Source organism: Hermetia illucens, chromosome 3 (assembly GCF_905115235.1).
Source record: "Hermetia illucens chromosome 3, iHerIll2.2.curated.20191125, whole genome shotgun sequence".
Classification (NCBI taxonomy): domain Eukaryota; kingdom Metazoa; phylum Arthropoda; class Insecta; order Diptera; family Stratiomyidae; genus Hermetia; species Hermetia illucens.
The window spans coordinates 65,662,895-65,688,801 of record NC_051851.1 but is presented as its reverse complement, the minus strand read 5'-3'; the positions used below and the strand labels follow the sequence as shown (position 1 = coordinate 65,688,801).

At 37.9% G+C, this 25,907-nt stretch overlaps 1 protein-coding gene across 11 annotated transcripts in view; it reads left to right on the top strand.

The window, feature by feature from the left end:
- LOC119651770 (phosphoinositide 3-kinase adapter protein 1) overlaps positions 1-25,907 on the top strand; it is a 113,258-nt gene that overhangs the window by 85,168 nt on the left and 2,183 nt on the right. For 7 of the 11 annotated variants that reach the window (XM_038055514.1, XM_038055513.1, XM_038055512.1 and 4 more), the window contains 5 exons: positions 24,416-24,551; positions 24,618-24,835; positions 24,897-25,244; positions 25,303-25,596; positions 25,665-25,855. In XM_038055514.1, coding sequence (XP_037911442.1) covers positions 24,416-24,551; positions 24,618-24,835; positions 24,897-25,244; positions 25,303-25,596; positions 25,665-25,855 — 1,187 coding nt within the window. Of the gene's footprint in view, positions 1-17,784; positions 17,879-17,905; positions 18,309-18,573; positions 18,744-24,415; positions 24,552-24,617; positions 24,836-24,896; positions 25,245-25,302; positions 25,597-25,664; positions 25,856-25,907 lie in introns of those variants that run through there. The other 4 variants (XM_038055520.1, XM_038055515.1, XM_038055518.1 and 1 more) reach the window with 4 other exon arrangements.

Genomic DNA, 25,907 nt, shown 5'->3' with positions numbered 1-25,907 from the left:
TGATTTAGTTTTTTATAACTACCCTGTGTGTAAGTTCATTATTATATATATATATTATATCTAGGTGCCAGAAAAATTTCAGATTTTTCGAGGAATCAGGGGAAAAACTTTAAACGCTTATATCTCCGTTAATATTGAGAATTTCGCAAAAAGGAGCTTAATTTGTGATCACTACTATTGGTAGAGGGTCTGAACTTCAAAATGGTATATAGGTTGTGGGGTCTAGGTGCCAGGAAAATTTCAGATTTTTCGAGGAATCTGGGGAAAAACTTTAAACGCTTATATCTCCGTTAATATTGAGAATTTCGCAAAAAGGAGCTTAATTTGTGATCACTACTATTGGTAGAGGGTCTGAACTTCAAAATGGTATATAGGTTGTGGGGTCTAGGTGGCAGGAAAATTTCAGATTTTTCGAGGAATCTGGGGAAAAACTTTAAACGCTTATATCTCCGTTAATATTGAGAATTTCGCAAAAAGGAGCTTAATTTGTGATCACTACTATTGGTAGATATATTATAGTCAGGCCTAATGAGAGGCGAGTGGAAACGAAAAAAGGGATAATAGGGGCCGCCATAATTTTCATCTCAGATCCATATTATTTTGACCCCGGGCTCGGATTTTTGAATGTTGGTTTGAAGTCGGAGTAGAAGGATGGCTTCTGTTCTTAAAGTTACAGTAATAGTTTCCACCCCCAACCACACAGTTACGAAATTGAAAACTTTTCCATCCAGACAAAAGTATTTTCACCCCGGGCCCGGGTTTGGAGTTGGATAGTCATAAATTTATTGTAGGGAAATAAATTGACACTTTTATTGTGCTGGATCAATAATGTTATTCAACTATTTTTAGAATCATTGAAAGCCAATCTACTGTTTTCGTGCTATTATAACTAATTTATAATATTTTTATATGAAAATATAATATAGATTGCATATTTATCAACGTCAGTAAGTATGTGATAAGGTCTGGCGTCTCGTGTGGCCCTTATAGTTTATCTCTGTATATTTATAGCGGAACTCGTCTGATTAAAGTTTTTTATTTTCTTCTCGGCCTGAACGATAAGGAATGAAATTACCAATTAATAATGCAACATTCACACAGACGCGAACAATATCTGTGGTCATTCCACTAACAAGAATCTTAATGGGAAGTGCATTCTTTTCGATTATGTGACGCACAAATCAAGAAGTCCGCTCAGATTGATAAAACCAATTAAAAATTATAAATGCTTAGAAGTTGCCATTGATGTATTGGACCATAGTCAGATTGTTATTATGCACGAGGGGAGTTGTCTCTGAATTTTTATTGAAACATTAATTTATTTTAAAATAATGGAAATAAAAGGTTTTAATTCAGTAAAGAATCTGGGGTGGCTCTAGTTCAAAGTTATGAAAGTATAGTTCTAGTTTAGGAACTTGGAGCTGAAATGCTTGATGACTAGCTTGATGGAGATGGACCAGGTGTTATTGAGTTTTAGAAATATACTTCAATCGCTCTTGATTCTCAAGTTATATTAACTGTGAAACAGGCGTGGAATTTGCTACACCAAATCAACTGAATATCGTTTGCATACAATTGACTTCAATTTTTCCCATATCGTAAGCACTGGGCAATTTTATCCGAATGCAGCGCATATTTCTGTCCGTAAAGTCCATTTTAGCCGGTCTTAAATTTAGAAGCGATTTAAATTCGTTATGAGTTCCTTTCAACGATGGCTCGCATTGAACTTGAACAAGCCCAATCTGCCCTTATGGAATTTTATTGCCTCCTTATGCTCGAATATCAAATGAAGTCTCATATTCTAATAATACAAAACTAATATTTCCATATCCGGTGGAAATGTTAAATGGAACTATTCCAAGAGCATACAGAATCCATTGAGTTCTTGTACAGAATTTATTGAGAAACGTCCATTGAGATTAGTAGAGGGCTGCAAGCCGATGCTTCTATTTTGGTGTCACAGTTATGGCTCGCATGTTAGACTTTATTAATATAATACTTTTGAAGCGGAACGGCTGACATTAAGGGTCTGCACTCTTCATTTGTCGCAAAACCAAGAGCAAACATAATTCGACAACGATCTGGATGGAAGGTTGTTTACAATGAGTGTTTTAATAAGCCAACTATGAGAAGCCCCAATGACTTCCCCGATTCCCATCCTGGAAAAGTAGGCTCTAAATTATTTTTTATGTGCTTAAACTTTTCTTGTCCTGGAGTCTATTTGCCAAGATTAAAACTAAAGAACGATACATGAGCGTCTCTGGCTGCTGCATGTGTGCTACAAAACTACCAAGACGACAAGTAAAACTATTCGGAGACACTGTGTTGTCAACGTTGATAGTTTTCCTTCGGCACAAAGCATAGTGTCGGGAATCACCTCAAAATGTTTAAATTTAGTAAAGACTCATGAGCATCGCGGCAAGGACCGGAAGGCGCGGGGAGGTCGGAGCAGGGTGAGGAAGGCCACAAACACAAGACGTACTAAAGAAATTCTAGCTCCAGATAGAATGCGGTCAAATCGAGGCGATGATAGTACTTGTGTCATAGCATAGTCTCGATTAGAGAACAGGAAGCGTCTAGTTACCATCATATACGTTTTGCTGTGGTGATGGCTGCTCAGAACGATTATTTAATTAGAAGTTCCCACTTTTTTGTCAACTGTTTGCAATGGGTCTGGAATAGAATGTATGTCATTAGCAGTTTGGGATGGGAAAATTGTCTGCTGGATTTGTTGCAGAAGAGTTTATTGTAGGGAATGCGACGAGAAGTAGATATTCGCTATTATTAGTATTTTATCATGTTTCAATTTGATACGTGATGATTGAGAGCACAATAGAATCGTGAATGGTGACTAGGGGAAAGTTTGATGTATTACATTAAGGAATGGTGCACACGATAGGTTTTCTTTAATGGCATGGGCATCATTCTTTGGAAATCTCATGTTAACATTTGGGCGGACATCGTGTAAATCTTACACTGTGGGATGTCCCTTAGTATTGAGATTAAAAACTACAAGTTTGCGAAACTGGGCTTTTCTCACAAATGTAGGCCCATTTAATTCGCAGGTACAGTGCTGGCAAGGATGGAATGTAAACTTCATAAGAACAGCAAGGAGTGGGTAATCTACTAGATCACCACTTCGGTGAATTAGACACATAGGAATAGACACAGGCTCGCAATGGTCAATATATTCCCTTCTAGTGTATGACTATCACTACTATTATCAAATAAAGAGCTCTAACACGCTCCTCACATACTTTCAGCATGTTCAACTATTTTCCTTAATGCTCAACCTTTTCCTTATACTTCTACCAAATTTCATGACAATAGGCTTGTTTATCTGTTTTAGTAAATTGGGTATAAGAGATCGACATTGAGGATTTAATGAGATTTTGTTCCTCAGATAGACGCCTGAAACGGGAGGATTTCGCCCTGTATTACAATTTTACATGCATAGAGGAAATAATATATCATATATTTACAAACGTACGTAAGTTACCGATATCACAATAGCAAAAATGCGAATTCTATTCAGTTTCAAACATTCTTCGACTGACACATCCGCTTAATGTAAGGATTGCGGCTTTATTTTCCACTGGATTTTTGATCGAGTTTTACATATCAAGGTGCAATGGCGCAGTTGATTAAGTATCCGCGGTTTGATCTCATGCCCTGGATTCAAATCTCATTAATGTCACGCATATTTATATTTAAACTTATTTCCTTGTTATTTGAATAGCATCAATTCGAAGTCTTGCGGTTTCGTCTAGGACAGAGGCAACTCATCAAATGCTTCCTTACCTCTGCTCTGGGCACAGCGTGATCCACCGTGCAAAATGGCGTTTGCTCCCTTATATAAATCATTAGATATGACGCGGTCACGTCGCTCCCAGCATTAAGGAGAGACTGCCTCTGATGAGTTGCCACCTCCCGGGACGAAACCGCAAATTGGCTGCTAACCGAAAACTGAAGAATTCGAATGTTTTTTCCAACTGGTCCGGTCTGTCATCAAGTTGAGACCAGTTGTTTTCTTAATTCCTAAACGAAATTTGCAGCATTAAGTGTGATGATAAGGAAACTGGAGTAAGGTCTGATGGAAAATAAGTTGGGCGGAAGAGCAATAGTAAGACACGTAATCGCTACAAAAAATGCAAAAGAAGAGCTATCCTATGGTTTTCAACTGTCGTATTTTGGTATTCTGGCAATTGCCAAAGGAATATTATTTTGAAAATTAGACAGACAGACTTATATAACAAAAATTAAAAACGGTAGATAATTTTTGACGAGTGTGAGAGTAGGGGATGCTCATAATAATCACCCGAGGTGGCTATTTGCGAATGGCGCCCAACGTGGGCTGCTAAATCAATAAGCTATACGAAAGAGAATAGAAAATATTTCAAACCGGTTCAATCGTCTTTTTCTCTTTATCTAGATTATCACATAGATACAACAGCAATTTTTCGAGTTGTTTCCAGCTTGCCGTCAGGTATTATTATTTCAACTTCTTAGCATCTACCGTGCCTAATCTACTTCAAACAAATATTGTCTCTGACATTAGTTTATCAAAGTTTCCTTTTTAATGTTTGTGTAAAACACAATCTTATTAACATCGGCTTATTGTATGTCTATTTGTCTGTTTGGATAGCTGACTGGTTAGAGCACAAGCCTGGGGTCAAACCTCACTGGCGGCAGTGGGATTTTGTATCGTGATTTGCTGTCGGATACCAGTCGACTCAGCTGTAAATGACTACCTGAGTCAAATCAGGGTAATAATCTCGGGCGAGCGCAATGCTGACCACATTGTCTCATACAGTATACTGTAGTGTATCGTTACGGTCTTGAAAGAAGTGCTCTAATACACTTCAAGGCTCTGATCTAATTGGATTGTTGCGCCAACGATTATTATTATTATTATTATCTGTCAGTCACACCTATTATCTCAATATCTACCAATTCTCGTTTTCTATTCACCAGCGGAGTCAAACTCACGGTGACTATAATTGCGAATATCTATCCACTTCCTATTTCTGGAATTCATACCATGACAACAATACAAAGTAAACAAATACTCTTACTTTCCGCCCTTCGACTGGGCTGGGTTTGGGTTTATAACAAATGTAGCGAGTTTGAATTTGACTGGAGTATGATCAAATGTGATTGTATTTTTTGCCAGTAAGATACAACAAATAGTGCAAATGCTATGTTAATCAGAAAGAAAGGGGGCGTAGACAAATCAATTTGCTGGACTTTGGGTCAAACACAATTACGATGCGTGCGAAATGCGGACGAGAGAAGCTGCGGACCGCACGCAGCTTCAATGTACAATGAACATTTCAGGTCGGCAAAGTTCACTCCACTTCGGCAAGGTTCGCTCTGATTTCAGATTGCAGCCATTTGCAATATGGCGGCGCTTTTCGTTATCGCCTGTTACTTTTGAATGTAAATAATATGATTGATTTCCTGTGGAAGGCACTATTTATGTTGCAAGCGCTAATTATTAATGCCACTTGCATTAGCCCCGTCGCTTCCCTTCATAAAAAATCAATTTAAGGGGAGGTATGTACACTTTTAGTGGCATTTAATTTTAGGATTTTCATAATATAAAATATGTAGGCAAATCGGGACATTGCCCATTATCTTCAAGTTTATGCAATTAGCGTATCCATTTTCCTATACTTTATGTTAGAAAATTAATGCCACTAAGAGCACACATATCTCAGGCTTAAATTAATTTTTTATGAATGGAAGCTAGGCAACTAATCCAAGTGACATAGTACCTTCGGCAGTGTCTGAAATAATAAAAAACTTGTTGTTTCTTTTTCGTTGGTGTGGATATTTATTCTTGCAAATACCGATATTTCGGGAACCACTTGTTCTCTTCATCAGTGCTAACAAACTTGAAGGGAACAAGTGGTTTCCGAAATATCGGTATTTGCAAGAATAAATATCCATACCAACGAGAAAGAAATAACAAGTTTTTTATTATTACAGATAATTAATCGTTGGAAACACCGAATAATTACACTCAGACCTTCGGCAGTCTTCAAAACGAATTCAATCAAATTAATTACATTCAAAAGTAGCAGCCGAAAACGAAAAGCGCCGCCATATTGCAAATGACCTAAAAAATTTATCTGTCACGCATTGCAAAAGTTCAATTTTTCGAACTTTTTTCCGTGCCGCATTGCGGATCGGACTGGTTGCATATTGCCTCATACAAGCCCGTGTAGTGAATTTCATTTGACAGCTCTCTCAGTCCACACGCACGCCATCACTCTATGTTGTGATTGGGCCTTATTCCGGAAGAAGTTCTTAGAGCGCGTGAGTCCTCCGTGAACGTGTGACCAGCGAACACTGATATCCTCGTCTTTCTTATTACTTATAATTTACATTTTCTTGATTTTTGGGGATTAAGGTGATACTTTATCACTTATGGCTGGTCAGGTTATGCAGGTAAAAAGTATTGGCGACCGTTAGTAGACCAAATGTGATTAATAGTTAAAAATATTCTCTTTAGTTTTCGTCTCATTACTTTTATTTTTAAGTGACATTTTGGTTTTGGGACTTTGACAAAATTAGGATTCTGACTGGCTCATAATTGTTCTGCAAATCTCTTGGTTAGCTGTTTACAATTAATTAGTTAATTCTGATCATAGTAGTCGTTATTTATTTCAGCAATTCTTCACTGATTGTTAAGTTGACGTTCATGATTTTTGGACTGCTTAATTGCATCTGGCACTAAGGCTTCGAATTGAGTTCATTATTGGACACTTTTTGTTAGAGTTTTTAATCCAAGATATTGCGAGACAAAAAATGCTGTTTTGGTAGCTTATTTTTTGTTAGAAAGAAGATAACGAGGCCTATGTTTGGTCGGCCGAATAATTTTTCAACTGTCCACCGGCCACCTAAAGGGATCCCAACTGATAGGCCAGTCAGATCTCATCGACTAACTGCGGACTTTTCAGACGTAACTGATAAGCCGGCCTGACTGTGAGCTTTAGACCATTTAAAGGCCGAAATTGGGCTGAAAGCATCAGTATCTGCAAGCAATCCAGTGACATTCAATACTTTTTACATTAAAAAAGGAGTGGCGGGAGGGAAAACCCACTAGTATTAAAATTGTGTATTCTATTGGAAAAAGAGTGCGATTGGCATCTAAATTAATTACGGTTCGTGGAATAGCTGTAAGTTTCAGTGGTTCCCTAACGGCATGGTGGTTGTTTAGCTTCCAACTTTTGCCACTCTGTCGTTTCTAGGGAGCAACGATAACTTGTTAGAGTTAGCGCTGCTGCTTTAGTTTAAACAATTTTGTCTAGTCGCAGCTATTTTTTTTGGTTCCTTGGCCAATACGGGGTCAAAGTATTTCCAGATTGCACTATTACATTTAATGAAGCTATATAAACAAAATTTATGTAAATCGATTCAATGTCTACCGTTGTACCGATAGCCAAGATTTTTAGAGGGAAGCTTGAAATTGTGAACGCCCATATAGTTACATCCTTCTATGTTAAGTTTAAGGAGGGGGAGGGGGTTGAACTTTTTTTTTGCCAAACTTGGCTGTGTGGGGTATCAAACGAAAGGTATAGTGCTATTCGAAGCTTGTCTTAGTTTTGACATTTGGTGTGGGTGGAAAGCAATCATTTCTTTAACAGACTGATTATCAGAAATGACTCAACCCAAAAATCTTAAAAATCACGAAGCTGTCTCTCTATGGCACCGCAGGCGTCAAAATACCCTCCATATTGATATCGAACATAAAGTTAATAATAGTGTCTTTTTATTTTTCTGGGAAATTGCATGGTATCCCCAAGTTTGGTCAAGATCGTACTATTACTGACAAGGTTATAGTTGTTCAAAGTTGTCTATTTTTCTTCTCTCTTTAATACTGTTTTTACGATTCCTGGCCATGTCTTGTTACTATTTACCAATACATATACAAGGCGTTTTGCACAAATCTGAAGCTATGGTTGATTTCTCTTTTTGGAGAGATTTATTCTGCTTCTATTGGATGACTGCAATCGCGAATAAAACTCTAATTCTTAAATCTTGAAGCACAGCGGCTCAGGTTTCCGTGGTGATACCAAGTTAGAATTATATTTTATCTTTTTTATACAACATTTGGGACTAAAACAATTGGAAATAAATATATCCACACTCCTGTTTAGAGTGCTACTATCGGGTGGAAGCTTGTCATTAATACAATCAAGTAAAACAACAAGAACGATAACTATCTTTCTCTAGAGTCGCAAATAATTCAGTATTCTGCAGAGGATTACGTCTGCATCTCTACTTTATCTGGTTTTTAGTACACCCAAAATTAGGAAGCGATACCACATATTTATTTAGGGTAGGAGCTCATTTCTATGTTTATTCTTTACATTGATTGGCATATTTATCTTTCATTTTCACTAATTTGATATCTTCAATTTCCTCATGGTCCAAAAAACCTTATTTTACTAGCAGGTGGTGATGATTTGCGTTCTCATACTTTAAACGCGTACATTCGTATTTTTGATTTATTTATATCACATTGTATAGTCTCCAATTTGTCCTACTTTCAGTTCGAATTTACTCCAAATTTCTAAACAAATTGATTTTCTAAATAATTGATACAATCAAAATACTTTCTTTTACGATGTTCTAAAAATTTTCCATTTTTATAGACCCTTCAGCCACCGACCTATATTAATCGCTTTCGATTAACCTTAATTCCTCTTGTATGAACAAACACTTAGGGATCATAAATGGGAGGACTGTTTTATGTTTCGTTATCAAGTAGCAATGCGTGCACAGATCATTAACAATTTGTTTAAATCCACACGTCGAATCAAAACGATCTTCAATCGATAGCATGCAATTTAATGTGCATTGAATATCTTTTTTCTCGCTGAGCGGAGGGCGTATGCGGAATAGAATACCTTGGACTGTACAAGCTAACAAAAGTGCAGCAATCGCAGGTGATATTTTGATGCTGCTCGCGATCCGGGAAACGATCAGAATCCTAAAATAATTGATCACATTGTTTGTTTTCGTATCGGCAAGGGATTTTCGCTGAAATGTAGGAGCTGCAAGATTTTAAGGCGGCAAGGAATCACTTAGCACTCTCAGCGTCAGATCTGTTAGCTAGCCGTGAACTAGCATCTGGACTCGATCGTTGGAATGTCTACAATGTGTACGATTATATTTGATGAGGATCATTAATAATTTGATGAAGGGATGCTTGTACCTTAGCAAATGCCGTTGTTGCTATCTAATGTTCGAGGAAGAGTATTCCTTTCCTGGCAATAACCTCAATCTGGGGTATTCATGAGGAATTCCAAGCATTTAAACCGATCAATTTTCGGATCATCTACGTATAGTTTTTCTTGTGTTGTTAGTATGCCATCAGAAGCATATTTGTGGGCAGCATTGGCATGATCGTTGCCAAGGCATTGTTAGAACATCTAGACACAAATCCAAATGACTAATTTTGATCGCTATTTCCTATTTGTAAATAAAGAGATTAATTTTCAGCTGTTGGGGGATCGTTTGATTTGACGGAGCTGTTACAGATGGTATAGGGTGTCTAGAAATTGGTAGAGGGAAATAATGTCAGGTATTATTAGTACTAGATTTTTAGTCATCCAATTTTCCGTATTGCATGATATTGCATATTGAAAAAAATTGAAATTGCGTATCCTATATTTAAGTAATATGTGATCTATTATTTATGTAGAGAGCAATAGGGAAAGTGAGGATAATTAGAAATTTATTTGGAATACTTAACGAATGGTAAAGTTAGAGCGTAAAAGGAAGAAACTTGTAAACGGGAATTTAACGCTTCAAGCATGAAGGTTTTTTTTTCTTAAGTAAGGATATTAGGTTAAAAAAGGACCCTTTTTGTGTGTAGCTCCTACTATACTCGTATATGCATGCATTAAGGGGGTCATCCCGTGTGGTTTTTCTGCCTTTTTTTGAAAAATTATTTTGGAGGATTGGATAAAGATAGAAACGTGATTTTTTCACCATATGTTTATTGATATCTCTAGTATAGTATATATTCAGCTTGATATCGTAGCTAGTTTTGGGAATACGTGTCAATTTATGCACCCATCTCCACAAAAAGGTGTTTTTCTGCTGCCACGCTGGAGGGCGCTGTGTTCATCTCAGGAAGGAAAACTAAACGGCATTTTAATGTGGACAATATTCCACGGTCCGCAAACTAGGATAATTAGAAAATATTGAAAGGTAAATTTTTGGTGCACTTTTAAACTTAATTTTTTGGATTTTGGTGTTTTTTACGGCTTTTTTTCATAAATAAAAAAAAACGACCCTTCCGATTGCAATTATCCTAGTTTGCGGACCGTAGAAATATGTATTAAAGAAGCCGTTAAAATTTCAAAGAATTTGGTTGGATAGATTTTGAGCTATGGTGGCAGCCGATTTTCAAGATGCTGTTTCGAGAAAAACGCATTTGAAAATTTAAATGTGATTATCAACAGTAAAATTTTCACTCACCGTTAATCTGCTGTACTTGGTCCATAGAGTGCACCCTCCTTTTCTTCAAAAAAGTCTTATAAGGCCGATTGTTGCTCTCTGGTTTCAATTCTGGCTCTTTTAGCGAGGTCAGTCGATTTTCGTTCGGACCGCCAAATTCGCGCTTCATTACGGCGGTCGGCATAAACCTGACATATGTGACCAACTTGACACCCCATTGTCACTAGGATTTTGAGAATGCCATTGAATCCTTCATTGAAAATAATTACAGCCAGAAAAGTGGCTATTTCTACGACCTTCGCCCCAGAATGAAGGTGTTTAGGAGCGGAAGTCCAAGTCAATGCATTTATCGACTTATTGTTATTCTGCGTCTCTGCCCCTAAACATCTGTTCAAGAGATCATCTCGTGACAAATCTTCGTAGATTGGTTTGATGACTGTTTGAATTTCTTCAGTCAAAGGTGCCTTCTCGTGGTGGAAACTATCCAGTTCTCCTTTAGTTTCCGCTTTGCGCCATTTGCACCAACTGTCCTCGCCTGTTGGACAATTTTGATGCTAAGGATTTTCGTCTGTAGAACATTTATGGAAGAAAGTTTCCCAAATTTCTTGCTTCATTCCTTCTATCGAATTTGCGTGTCGACGAGTAGCTACCCCAAAAAATGTAGTGAGGTCGTTAATAAGTTTTCCAGCCCCTTTTCCACCAATGCCTTTGTGATTCTTCTTTGCATTTCTAACCCGCGTTCCCATTATTTCCTCGACATGTCCTAGGCATCGCAAAATCGATTTCTCCAACCCGACACACGGGATGACCCCCTTAAGCCTGTTACCACTTTACTGCTTTAATTATATTATTAATTTTTTTAAACTTTATTTTAATATGTGTTATGTTGCGGTTTATGCTTGTCCAGTACCAGGATCAACTTGAGCAGACTTTCCCGTGAATTCCAAAAATATAGTAATGTACTGTTATTAACTTTATTTGATAAGAGATCAGAATATATTTTGAAGCCTGCATTTGACATTAGAGCATTGTGATGATTTTATTCAAATTTTCGGATTGGGTATTTTCTAAGGACGTTTTTTCTCACTATATTTTGCAGTAATTGTCAAACTATGACTTGATTCATAAAGTATTGATCAAAGCCTTTCATTTGTATCCAACATGAAAAATTTAAGCTACCTATCTTCGTTGTTAGGGGAACCCTCATAAAATTATGGTGTTCTCTACTTCGTGGGACTTCACACTTTTATCCCAGTAAGTCTAGCGGTCTTCTAGAAAAGTTTATGTGAATAACAGACATTGGTTGCAAACGGGAGAAGAGGAAGGGTCGGAAAAGGATCAGTTTCTTCAAGACTCCCTTCCATTTTGGAGTGAATCTATAGGATAAAGGTAACAAATTAGCCAAGGGACCTGCCTTAAGGCTTTTTTTGGTATAGATAGGAGTCTAAGGCTATTTTTGGTATAGATAGGACTCTAATTTAGGCAATGAAACAGGAATATTATTATTATTAACCTTGGTACAGTAATCAGATTGTATTTTCAATAGTAAATGTATTTTTTTGGCTGAGTATACTTCAGATACATATGTATATTCTCCGAAGAATTGCAGAATCTGTGCCACCTAAAATACTCCCTCGACAACAAAATTCATTATTATTTACTCAAAGGCAAGTAAGAACCCTTTCAAGATGTTCAGTCGGAAAAGTTTCTCTAGCGCATGGTCACAAAGATCTGTATTTTTAGAGAAGAAATACAAAATTAGAACTGCCTGAAGAAAACCAAATATTATAATAAGTTGAGTAGATGGTCCTGTATCATGTCAGAGAAATCTACTCAACCTGCGTCATAAGAGAATACACTGAAATATTGCACTCGCGATGTACAAATAGGCGTTTAAACCATGTTAAAATAGAAGTCGATTTTCGATTTCCCGCTTTTGAGTAGCCCAATATTTTCGAGGGATAACGCTGGCAGCATTTGTAGTGAACCCAAGTTTTGGAAGTGAATATGAGATCTCCTTGAATTGTATACTTCAATTTGTGCCCAAATTGGTTCAAAAAAAATATAGCAGGTTTAGAAATGTTGAAAAGGGTGGGAACATCAACATCATGCCTTGTTAAGCTGCCACCAGGTCCCGAGCGTGCTGTGTTTGGCAAAACTCAACACGGGTTGGTTTTCTAGCTACTCGCTGCCTCCAGATTCATTGCAATAGTAGTGTTTAGAATATCATTTTGGAAAGCAAGCGGAAAACGTAAAGGTCGACGCGAACTGTGGGAATTTTCAATGGTACGTGGACAATTTGAAAAATTCTAGAAAAATGAATATGAATATGAATACTTTTAAATGGAGGCAAAAAAAGCATGTTACATAACTATTATTCATGTTTCCAATTGTAACTTTTATTAATTTGTGATTGAAATTGCATGAACATTTTTAGGAAAAGCTAGTATCGTGAAATGGGCTTCCAATAGCTTCTACTGATTATTAGACTCTGTTGCTCATTTTAAATTCACTAAGTTTAGGGTGTCGGCTATCTTAATTCGTCATCATAAATTTGCTACATCTATAACATTCCGATGTCTCCCATTAATGGGTTAGTTGCTTGTACACCAAGCTTTGCGAGGTTTTTGTAGTGGCGGCTTTGCTGGTCCCTTCTTTGGAATTTTATCTGCCTTTTGATTGTTATTAATGCTTTCGTGAGTCCCTATCCGTTTCGTTACCTCATTTTCGGCCGTCACGGTTTTAAGGTTTTGCTTGTGTACATCTGAACGGGGATGACTTTTGAAGCTAATTGACTGTCAAGTTCTACTTTGATACTATTCAACTGATATTGACTCAGTTTGTATTTCCCTGATATATAGGTTTATCGTATACACATCTGCTTGGAAACGAGTGGTATGACGACCTAGGGGCTATAATATGTCTTGAGGCGGGTTCACTCTAGGTATCCTAGCCCCAGCTATATCTTCTGTTTTCTGTATGCATACCATAGTATGTGGGTCCTCAGATGATAATCAACCCAGTGACTCCAGTCCTCCTCAGTCATTCCTTAAGCTCTTGTCTATGCTTGAAATTGGCTGGTGATTTTGTTACGTCTGCACGCAATGGGTGCCGACACGCCGTTCAGTTGAAGTCGGTACGTTACGAACTTTGTGTCTCTTTTCACTATGAGGGGTGTTAGTAACGTAGCCTATGCAAGGGCGGGTGTGTTACTCATTGTATCCGTAATGCAGAAATAGGTGAGTCTTTGAAGCGATATCGGTTTCTTAGCAACTTACCGCCGCGTCATCTCTAGCCGCCACGCTCATGCTCCATATGCAACGACGAGCTTCGCCACGACTTTGTTATTTCTATCCCCATACCTTACAACCACTGTTTTTGGGACGAGAAGTGATAATTTATTTTTCTTTATTACGTATTCAATAAGTTTACTCCAAGTTAACTTTGTATTTAAGATTACCCCCCATGGACTGAAGCTTTAAAATTCACTTGCCTTCGACATTGGTTATTGTACAAGGTGAAAGAAAAGTGAAGGTATTAGTTGGTTATATCAAGTATATATAAGTACTCGTCTCAGTTCTGAGTCTGCAACTCCAATTTCTAAATGATTTATTATTTATTTATCTGAATAATTGACGGTTAAGTTTTTTTTTTTGGAGTAGACCGTTTTAGCTTACTAAACCATGGTTTACGCAGAATATTTTGAAAAATATTAACAAATGGTCATCTTTTGTTGTGTGACGTTTACTGGAAATCTGTCTCCCGCTCCCTAAATATGAGTTACTTCTTTACAATCGCATATGTTGTAGACGATACTATACTATGGAGGAATTTCATTGACAGAGCAGCTAGATAAGTTTTTTTTGTTAAGGGTGTTCTCACCACAACCCAATCACATTCAGCAACTCCGCAGCATCTGTTGCAGCCTAAGCGAATGGTAATTGAGGATTTTTAAGTATATCATCATTATCGCCAATGGCGCAAGAACCGGTGTCCGGTCTAGGCCTTAATAAAGAACTCCAGCCATCCCGAGGACCACCAATTCGATAACCCTAAAAGCTGTCTGGCGTCCTGACCTACGCTATCGCTCCATCTGAGGCAGCGTCTACCTTGTCTTCTTTTTCTACCATAGATATTGCCCTTATATACTTTGCGGGCTGAATCATCCTCATCCATACGGATTAAGTGACCCACCCACCGTAACCTATTGAGCCGGATTTTATTAACAACCTGACGGTCAAAAATTCTTCGGAGGATTCTTCTCTCGAACGCGGCCAAGAGTTCCCAATTTTTCTTGGTAAGAACCCAAGTCTCCGAGGAATACATGAGGACTGGCAAGATCATTGTTATGTACAGTAAGAGTTTTGACGCTATGGTCAGAAGTTTCGAGGGGAACAGTGTTTGTAAGCAACAGATCTATCTATCTATATCAGATGGGGTCTATTGACTGCCAACAACCGTGCGCGGATTTCTTCATCGTAGCTGTTACCAGTTGTGATTTTCGACCCTTGATAGGAGAAATTATCAACGGTCTCAAAGTTGTAATCTCCTATTATCTTTATTTTTCCCGTTTCTTGGTTTTCGGTGCTGACGTTGCCACCATATATTTTGTCTTGTCTTCATTGATGTGCAGCTCTAGATCTGGCGACGCCTGCTTGATCTGGATGAAGACAGTTTGTACGTCGCGGGTGGTTCTTCCCATGATGTCGATATCCTCCGCATAGGCCAGTAGTTGGGTGGACTTAAACAGGATCGTACCTCTCTCATTTACCTCAGCATCACGGATCACTTTCTTCAGGGCCAGGTTAAAGAGAACGCATGATAGGGCATGCCCTTGTCGGAAACCGTTGTTGTTGTCGAATGGTCTTGTAAGTGATCTTGTTGCTTTTATCTGGCCTCGCACATTGGGCAGCATCAGTCTAGCCAGTCTTATCAATTTCGTCGGGAACTTAATTGAAAACTTTACTGGGGATCCACACGTTTGGCGGTTGGCACAAACTCCAAACTTCAACAAACACTTTCCGCTATCCGTGTTGAGGCATATTTCATCACGTGTGTAGGATTTTATTTTAACTAGGTGTTAACGATCATTGGAAAGCTAATTGGTCAGAGCAAATGTGATATGAGTAGAAGTGAATTAACAATTGATGACGCCGCCTACTCTACAATCTCTTACTGCAATGTGGAGAACCTTCTTGTGGTGGATTCCTCAGCTGTCCTTTGAGATTTCGTTATTGATGAAAACAGGATTTCTCAAGCTTGGATGGGGAAAAGTGGGGAAGCCCACTTCGAATGGTTGCTGTCAAGAACTGTTGATCTGAGTTTGAGAAATCTTAGTACCCTGATCAAGATTTCAGTAGGGATAGATCTTTCAATTAATTCGTTTTTAAAGAGCTGCAGAACAAAAAGCGGTGATTTGTTTCTGTGGTTTTTCTGGACACTTTATTGATGAATGATCCAGTTCTATAAATCTTCCGTAAGTATGATATCTAGCTGGATAGGAACGCTCGACTACAGCGCGATGTTGCTATTCTATGATACCACTTTGATCTGCTGTATCTTTGTTAAAGCTAATAGAATTTGTTCCAAATTTTCAAGTATTGCAATCCATATTATCGTTTGTATTTTAACTAATTCTTTGCCTTACAATAGTTACGTCAATTTTGAACATATGCTGAAACACTGTTATTGATTTGACATGAATGACAATAAGATGAACTTTGAAGCCCTGATCTCATATATAGCCACTCAGATTTCCATCAGCTCTAGGAATTAGATTTTCTATATTTACAGTGCACTGGAACCCTTATTAGATAGTTTTTCAGTCGATATCAAAAGTGAAGTTAGTTTCAAAAAGGACTGGTTGGGACCTTTCATTTCATTTACTCGCCCTTTTGCATATGTGGGTGCCACTCAGGGCATTTAAAATGTGTGATAGACCAGCTGCCGTAATAATGGGTTTAATCATTTTCCTGTAAATTATGTGTCTTTGACAGAGAGGTTACTTTAAAGTTTGAATTTAGACAAAATTTTCAAAGCGGTTGATGGATAAAACCATAGTCATTGGAAAATAGTTTATTTGTTCTTTGTAGGACTAGAGGCTAAAATCTTGTTTGCTTAGAAAACAGATGACCTGTATTTTCGCCCAAGGCAGGTGCCACTCATTATACGCTGCCTCACCTCTATCCTGGGAGTAGCGTGATGGAAAGTAGTTCTTAGGTTTTATTCGCCCTTATGTCCTCAAACATGACATGGGTGTGAATAGTATTGGAGATGAAACCTAGCCTAAACTGGATGAAGCAGAACTGTGTTTTAAGACTGAGGGAGTCCGAAACAGGCAGCGTCTGATGAGTTGCTCCTACCCTGGACGAAATCGCCAGGCATTTGTTTTTCGAACATTGGATGCCTAACCCGAAAGGTGAGTCCGTGAACTAAAAAAGTGGGAGAAAATCTCTCTCTCGGTCCGTCTTCAAGTAGGTGGTGGACTCAGGGCCCTAATCCTAAAAATCTTTTGAGTTGGTTTCTGCACTGCATTTTTAGTAATTTGATAGTGACGAAAGGAAACGTACAGATAAACAGATATAAACGTTAAACGGTTTCCTTTGACTATACATTTTTGAGGTGAGTGCACTTCGATGAAATAAGTCCAAACTAATATCCACAGAAAATGTCAGCAAAATTTAAAAGCTTAGACAATGGCACCACGCTGCCTACTTAGAAGGAACCACTTTTTCTAGTGAGTGCGGTTTCAAATGGTTCAAAATATCTGTTCTATTATTGAAAACTTTCGACCCACCTTCTTCAAATCGAATTCCTATCGTATGTGTGTCTCTTGCGTACAGTATACAAGACATCGTTCGCAGCTTGTGACGCTTTGGGGGTGTCGAAATGAATTATGAAGTGATTGGGAACGTCTTAACCAGGCGACGTATACGCAAGGGATATTACTATGTTCCTGGCGTCAGAGTTTTTCATTCTGTCCGAATCAGATCAGACTGAAACGTTGAACGTCTTGCACATGCTTTTTGCAGACTGATGCAACTGGCTACGGCTAGCCCAGCAGAAGTCCCATCGCTCGAATGGTGACTACAATGCATGACCACTGAAGTAATAAATAAGTAAAACAGTCTCCCATGCGCAGAATATCATTAGCGTATCAATCGGCACATACGATTGCATATGGTAGCTTCTGGCGCAAAGAGATGGAAGATTGGTCCGAAGCTTACCAGGGAATACCACAAGTTTTTGTTTATGATTTCGCTCAAGCAAGAGGCGAGTAACATGCTCAGTTGCATCTGAAGGCCAGTGTTTCGCGGGTGGTTCTATCGATTCTTGGTTACACCAGGAGCTGCTTAGACCCAGAGGGTGTTGTAATCCCACCGATGATCAATCGAATTCGAAAGTGGGACTCGGTGCACCAAACTTGTTGCATCTAATCAATTCTCGGAAGATTCAATTCGGATGTTTTTGATGATTTCGAGATTGGAATGTGTTTCGGTTATTGAAAGAGCAATTGAAAGATCGAGGCGCCAAAAACTGAAGTCGTTATTATGCAATTCGCCGATCACGTTTGAATCATTTAGTATTGTATCCACTTATAACTTTGGAGTCTTTATTACGCGAATGAAATCGACTTTATCCGACATTCAGTATGGCCGCTATTGAATTTAATATTAATAATTGTTATGATGTTAAACTCAGTGAGACAATGGTGTGATGTTATTGTTAGCTCGTCATTTAGCCAAGGGTACCTTGCCAAGTTTAGCAGATGATATTAAATAAGACTTCTGGCTGTAGTGTGTCACTCGTGTGCTGTGTTATCTGAATTTTAAGTATGTTTTGTGGTTGGTCTATTGCGTCTATAATTCCTCATTCTTTTTTAAATGATTTGCGTCAAAATATTTGTTTGTCAAACTGGCCTTGGAAGGGTTTCAATTTTTCTATTGAGGAAATACTTTACCATTTAGATAAGGATACAGATTTTGCATTGCGATCGTGAGAATATTTCTAAGAATTATTGTCATTCTAGTCGTACTCGCCGACAAATTGCGTACGTACATTCTTAGTTTTTATCCATTAGTTTTCGATGGATCTTTGTTATCCGTTGCACAGTCAGCCACAGCACTTCAAGCGTGCTGACGTTCCAAGGATTCGTAGTGGCTATGGTTTTGTGAAGCGCTGGTGAAGTTGTGCTTTTCGATGAAGGATGCAGCAGGTTCAAGTTTCGCGAGGACATTAATTTGAAATTGATTCATTGTGAGATTGAGGTTTGTTGTGTATGAGTAGTTTGGTGTTTAGGAAATACTTGTGAGATAATTTTGGGTACATTGTCTTGCCATGGCACAATACCCTAGTGTTGCTATTGTGCCATTGACAATATTTGATAAGAGAGTTTTCTATCATATCTAAATTGTGAATGGGATGGTAACATTTATTATAGCGAATTTGTTTTTGTGGTAAATTATGGCAGTCCATTTGATTTGAGGATTTGAAGATTGTTATATATCATCAACATGTTGTCAAGGATAACAAAAGTGTGTTATGTGATCGCTTAATGATAATAATAATTCGTGTGAGAAGTTATATTTTATATGCGGAATTTTTTTTTCGTTCTTTCTTCTATAATTTGTTGTGCTTCTGTCTTTTGATTAATCATCCGATTAAATAATTCATTGGTGTGGCCCATATTTAGTCGAAACTTTGCTTCCATATCCTTTCTTCCTGCCACGTGATATCAGCGAACCACTTTTCTATTAAGGCTGGTGAGAGGTAGATGTAAGTGAAAGTTCGATCTTTGAGATCGTTTACGTCATCGTTAATTCAGTCTACTTGCCTACGAACTTACAATAAGCACGTCTACGATTAGTTTGCGAGTACTTTTCATCTCATTTGATTTTAAAAATCGTCACCAATTGCCTATCATCGCTTTTATTCTAGTTTAATCTGAACCCAACTTATTTGTTTCAGTTCCAATGCATAATTATATACTTGCTATATTTATACCTGGTATATCTCAGCTCGTCTACATTACTTCATTTATTTATATTATTTTTTATGAGCATATTGATCTTTTCAAAAAAAAAAAATCAGGCAAATTTAGAGTAACAGGTGCAAGAGATCTAGTTTTTGTGACTAAATCTCATCTCATCCAAAATTATATATGTATATTCTATTTCACCTTTTCTGCTTAGATGTGTTTGTCCTTTTTGTAAATCCGAGTAGTCAGTATCCTTCGCAGAAGGTCAGAATAGAAGGTTCAGGCATGGTTCTGATTATTTAACTGCCTTTCAGAAAAGTTGCTTGTTTATGATAATTTCGGAATTGAACAAATATCCCAGCTTCTGACGGTGCTCTCTAGGAAATATGATTTGCGCTGAAAGAACTAGATATATTAATACTTTGGCATCGGCATAAATCTTTCTAGGTGCAATTATTTTGTAAATGATCTCTCTCAAAGATAGAGATTACTGATTTCTACTGATCAATTCCTTTAAGTTTTGCTATAGAATAGCTTTTTAGTGTAACAAACGCGCTATAGTTTTCGCTATTAAGTATCTTCTGAAGCCTCTGGATCGTCATGGAGCGGCTCGTCAACTCTTTGCTGTAATGTCGCCTTTCTTCTCGTCTACATTTTTAATTTTGTTCCTGTTTTGTGAATTAATGGGAAGTTTTCTTGTGGTAACTTGTTAGGTTCTAAAATTACCATATTCGTAGCGGGGTCACTATGTTTATATATTTAGTGAATACAACAATTTGTCAGGATATTCCATGATAACTTGTGGGTACCATACTTGACGATTAAGTTAAATCGCATACAAACGAGCCGCCTTCTTGTTTTGGTTCGGAATCGATTGAAAACACAGCGTTGATTCGCCTCGTACCGATACTTGCGATTCACTTTCTACTATCATCAGTTCACTAAAATGTACCAATTTTCCGACCATACCAAACACTCTAATGTTAGGTATTTTCTCTTCTGTTACAACTTTTAAAATGGGTTGGAGAAGAATATTAGCCACACAATATCCCTCACACTGCAACAATTCAATCAGGATACCATCAAGTCACGGTGCTTTTGTCACTTTCAGTCACACAAAGCAGTTCTTTTCATATCTCCGGGCTTACTTAAAATATTGCTTTGATGATCTGTGGCTTGTAGAAAAGGCCATAATCTTTTAGTGCAACATACGTGGTTCATTTATTTCACATATCGACGACAACTTTTAGAATATTCTTCGTCAAGGTTCAGCTAGCGATGTCCTGTCGAAATAGTTGGATAACTCTAGTATGGTATATATGCTGCCGTTGTCCATCGTCCTATCAGCTTATTGATGAATTTCTAAAGCGTTCTCTATTTCGCGTAGAAACTTTCAGTTAAGCAATATCAAAGTCTCTTCCATCCTAACAGGTGAATAAAACCACATAGTGTATTATCAATCAAAACATGGGTGGGGCTGGTGAAGCGGCTAATAGAGCAATTCTTTCTGTTTGATAGAGCGATTCCTCCCTGTTATAGCATTTCTACATAAAGTAAACGGCATTTCAGGTGAAATTAACAATTTTCCAAATCAAATCAACCAACCGCTGTCCAATGTTCGGATTCCGGATTTCCCAATTGAAATTAATTTAACATTTTCCAAATCTACTTCAAAGGATCAAATTATTAAGTAATCTAAATGAAAAACTATATGTGGAAAGTGCGAATATAGTCCCTTTCATATAAAGTTTTTTTTTTCAATTATGAAATAACTTCATTTTGTAAATTTATTTTGAAATTTGGACAATCCTTAATTTGCTTTAGATAAAAGCTAATTTCATTAAAAAGCATGAATTTGGCTTGAAAAGACGTGAATTTGGTGTGGAAAGCTGTTAATTTGATTTGAAAATGTTATAATAAGAATTTTGTTTCTAAGAGAGCCCGCATCTCCTGAATAAAATTTATATGGTGTTTTTGAGAGGTCAGGTGGGTGAACAAAAAATGTCGAAAGTAAAATACCGAAAGATCCAAATATTCCATGTTTGAGTTTTGTTTGCTTAGAAATTTCATAACATTTAGTGTTATACATTTTTTTTGGACATATGCCCATCGCAAGTGCATTTTAGGCACATCATTTTGTCAGTTTAATAGCACACCAGCTTTTACAAAATAGCGGCCTAACCACCAATAGTGCGCCAAAAGTTGTCTTCAAAGTAATAAACTGTAGCTGGTTTATTAGCATAGATAAGCGACTTGAAATATCTCCACTATAAATAGTCCAAAGGACTCAAAACACATGTCCTGGATCCGTTAGTAAAAGTTTGTCTCAATAAATTGATGGTTCAGGTAGAAGTATGGCATATCGCCCACATACACTGAAGCAATCATTGTTCTCGAGTTTACTGGCATGTAGAGAACCGGAAAATCGCGAATCATTTGTCTGTAGGGCTTGTTAGTAGGTCAGTTACTCTTCTGCCATAAAAAGCACAGTGAATTTTTCTTCCTGTAATTGTGTCGCATAAATCTCATGAGATGTGCTGACTCCCAAACATTGATAACTCTGCTTGTTTGCATATTGACTAAGCCAGAAACGAGTCCTATCGCAGAAGGCAACTTTACGATTAAAGTTCACTTGAACTTCTAGTGGATTTTCCGGTCAGTCATTGAACATACTGTTGATGTTATGGTCGAATGGCCAAAATCTTTCACATAGTGAAGGACAGAAATAAAACTGTTGAGAATGGCATCAAAATGATACGCTTGGGTTTTCAGCCACATCAGCATTTATATATGCAATAGTTTATTCGGTAGCACCGTAACTCGTGCTGGACTCGACTCGGCTCGTTGGCTCAACTAGAAGCAGTTCGCTGCTTTCCTCAGTCATGGGCCTGGTCTGTATAGTGTCGACGGGTTCTTGAGTCCTCATCTAACATATCGAGAACGGTTGTTAAATTCTCAACTATTACATCAAGGCTTCGCTGTTCGGTCCTTGGGTCATTTACCATCGACTTTGATGTGCAGACCCATCGCGGTAATTTGTCCACAGTGCGGATTACCTGACAACATCATCGAATACGTCTCTTTCGCAATTTACATATGATGGTGAACCTATATTGATCGCAGATGTCCTCATTTGTTGTTGTGTTATGCTACTGATCCCACGCAACATTTTTTGTAGATCTGAAAATTGCGTTTTCGGCCCTCTAATTTATCCCCAAAAACCTTCCACGCTATGTATCGCTTTTATTGTGTGTCATTGGGCGATGCTTTTTTTCTTACTAATTTTTCATAATATACAATGTAAGATATTTTTTAGGACATTTTTAGTTCGTTCAAAATGTTGAAAATCGTTTTTCGTCTATTTTTAAGACTTTGTATAAAACAAAACTTTATTAAAATAGGTTTACTGTTTGTCTGCTGTCACACTTGCTGCCCGGTTAAACTTATTGATATGAAATTTAGTGAAAAGATGGGACCTACGAATTCGCTTACCTGCAGCGCACATTGTTCTATGTTGAGTTTAAGGGGGAGTTCCTTCCCATAAGGGGGTGTAAAATTATTTTGCACTGAATATGGTCATGTGGGGTATCAAATAAAAGGTATGGATTAGTACTTTCCGAAGCTGATATTGATTTCGACAGGAAAGGAGAGAAATGCGAAATGGGTCAATTGCTTGAAGACAAGACTCTCCGGTTGCGTTGCATTCATTGTCGCTTGCAGAAGCTGAATTAAATTTCTTGTCACAAGTGATAAAGTCTTGCCATATGCCACATACATATACCACGGAGTTGCATCGCCTGTCGAAACCATCTCCTCGATCATTATTTGCCCTACTAGGTGACCCATTTTTCAATATTAGGAACGTATGGCAAGTGAAGTTTGCGGAACGAAGGGACAAAGAGAGTGCTTGCGAGCAAGTTGCAGGACCAAAATTCGCCTTACGGACTCATCAAGTACTAATTGTTCAAAAAGGATCTGTGAGACGTTAGGTTCAATGTTTTCTCGTGAATTTCATGAAGAAAGAGACTTTCATTGATAGTAGAGCGCTTGAGATATACAGTAAGAGCCATCCTTTATTTTCGGGCCATGGCCATTTCAAGGTTGCACCACTTTGTACAAAAACAAGAAAATTTAGAAATACACGCGGCTGAATCTGAAAACATACCCTCAGATGTTCCGTTTGGATAATTGAATAATTATTTGCCCTCAACGTCAGTGTCTTCTTTAAATGAATTCCTAGAAATATGTGACAGTATAGCTATTTTTCCAACTTTGGGAGTGCAGTAATCACGACACAAGTCTGCAAGGATCTACCTAAGATCATCCTTACCACAAAGCTTCAAAGGAGGCTATTTTGTACCATGGTAGTCGCAATGGCCTCGTTAGTGAGCTTGCGGCCTGATTATATACGGTGGGCTCTCATGTAAGAGTTTCATAGTGGATATCCTCACACGCGTATCGCGGGCACAGCTCGTTCTGGGCTTACTGCGTAGAGTTACGCTTTATAATTTTTATGGAGTTACTAAATAAGCTTCGTATTCGCTTGTATAGCAGTAACTACGCAGCTCTCATTTTAGTCCCCAAATTAAATCTTGTCCAAAGAGCGCTGTAAGGTTGTACTTACATTGTAAGAATTCACACTAAACCCTCAGGACTTTCGCTACTTGTAAATAGCGCTCATAATCGGTTCTTACTTCTGAACTGTTCGGATTATACTCGGTAATATAGGACATTCAATTTTTTACAAAGGGAAAGTAGTCAGCGATTCCTGGTTATTTCAGTTAAGTTTAAGTTTAGTTGCAGTGTTATTTTTCTGTTATTTCCATTCAAATTTAATTGCCTATTTCGAAGCATTCATTAATTTGTTTTATGATTGTTTACATGAAATGTAAAATAATTCAATGAAAAATAATCAAAAATCAATACAAAGCAAACAATTTAATAAAAATACTTTCTTTCCAGATAACTGCCAAAATACAAACATGGATGATATTTTAATAATCACCGCGAAACACAGCGAGCGCGCCATCCTTTGGGCAAACTTCTTGAAAACACGATTCGACAAAATCACAAAGCAACGTGGTCGTAAGCCCTTCAAGTAAGTTCAAAATCAAACATTGTAACATATCTGGATTTTTAAGCTAATGAATGAATGACTTTTCAGTTTTCTTCATATCAAAATTGATGATGGAACCCTTACACCCAGCTTAATACAAACATGTCAGACGACACCTCTTCAAATCGTTATTATATGCCCCGCATTAATGGCATTATCACAAACTGTTCTCTCGAGTCAATTGTCGGTCATTTTGAATATTGAGAAAGTGCTAGCAATCCTTATCGAAGTGTCTATGAACAAGGTCTTAGAGACACATAAAGAAGGTATGTAAAGAAAGACAAGATCCCTCTGAAGTTTTGAAGACCAATTTTACATTCTTTACAGCCTTCCCTTACTTTCGGAAATGGCGTAAATGCGAAGTAACAACGAACGATCAATCACTTATTGGCAATATTTTGGGAATCGCCACTGATATTTTGGGCCGAGCATTATGTCAAAGGCCACCGTGCCAGGAAAGTGCAGGACAGCCGCTTAAAGCAGCTGGTAATGGAGAAGCATTCACAGTTACTCCACGAAAAGTTAAAATTGGTCAAAACAAAATTCTGGCCTTACTCACTGACCCTCTAACCAAAGACGATTGGATTAAGATAACGATAGTTAAGGGTGGCGAGGTTATTGACGTAATGACTTTTAAGCGGAGGAATCCATACACTCTGCAGTTTACAGTACCAGGTAAGCAATGCTATTAGCAAGAAGCGTTGCACCTTATTATAAAACCTTTTATTTGCAGAAACATGTATGGAAATATCGACAATGGTGGAAATACGTATTGAGAAAAATGGCCAAGACTTGGGCAGTCGTCCTGTAAAGTGTGAGAGTCGGCTTCGTGAGCTAGAGCAGCTTCTGCGCAGTCAAGACTCGCCTTTAGAATTTATGTGCCATTCGCTGAGCATGCCTTCTACAGATCGCGATGCTTTGGATCAGCACTTGCTCCAATGTTTCCAAAGGAACATGCCTCCGAACTTCCATTTGCTTGGTGGTCCATATGAAAAACAAAATCATATCACCGCCTTGAAAGATACCAGTAAGTTATTATATTTCGGCTTATTTTAATTGAGTTGGTAACCGATTTTTTTCCCAATATTCTTCCAGATGCTGAAGAGTATCCGACATTGCTTCATTTTGCAGCCAAATGGGGGCTATCGAGGCTAGCTATTCAGTTGCTAGAGTGCCCTGGGGGTGATGCGGCTTGTGAAATTCGAAACTATTCGGGAAAAACTCCTTCTGAAATGGCCGAGCAAGGAGGTTTCCCAAAATTAGCTAACAGCCTGAAAGATTTTGTGGTAAGTTTCACTTAACATTGATGATCAGAGCCATTTATTAAAATACTTAAAT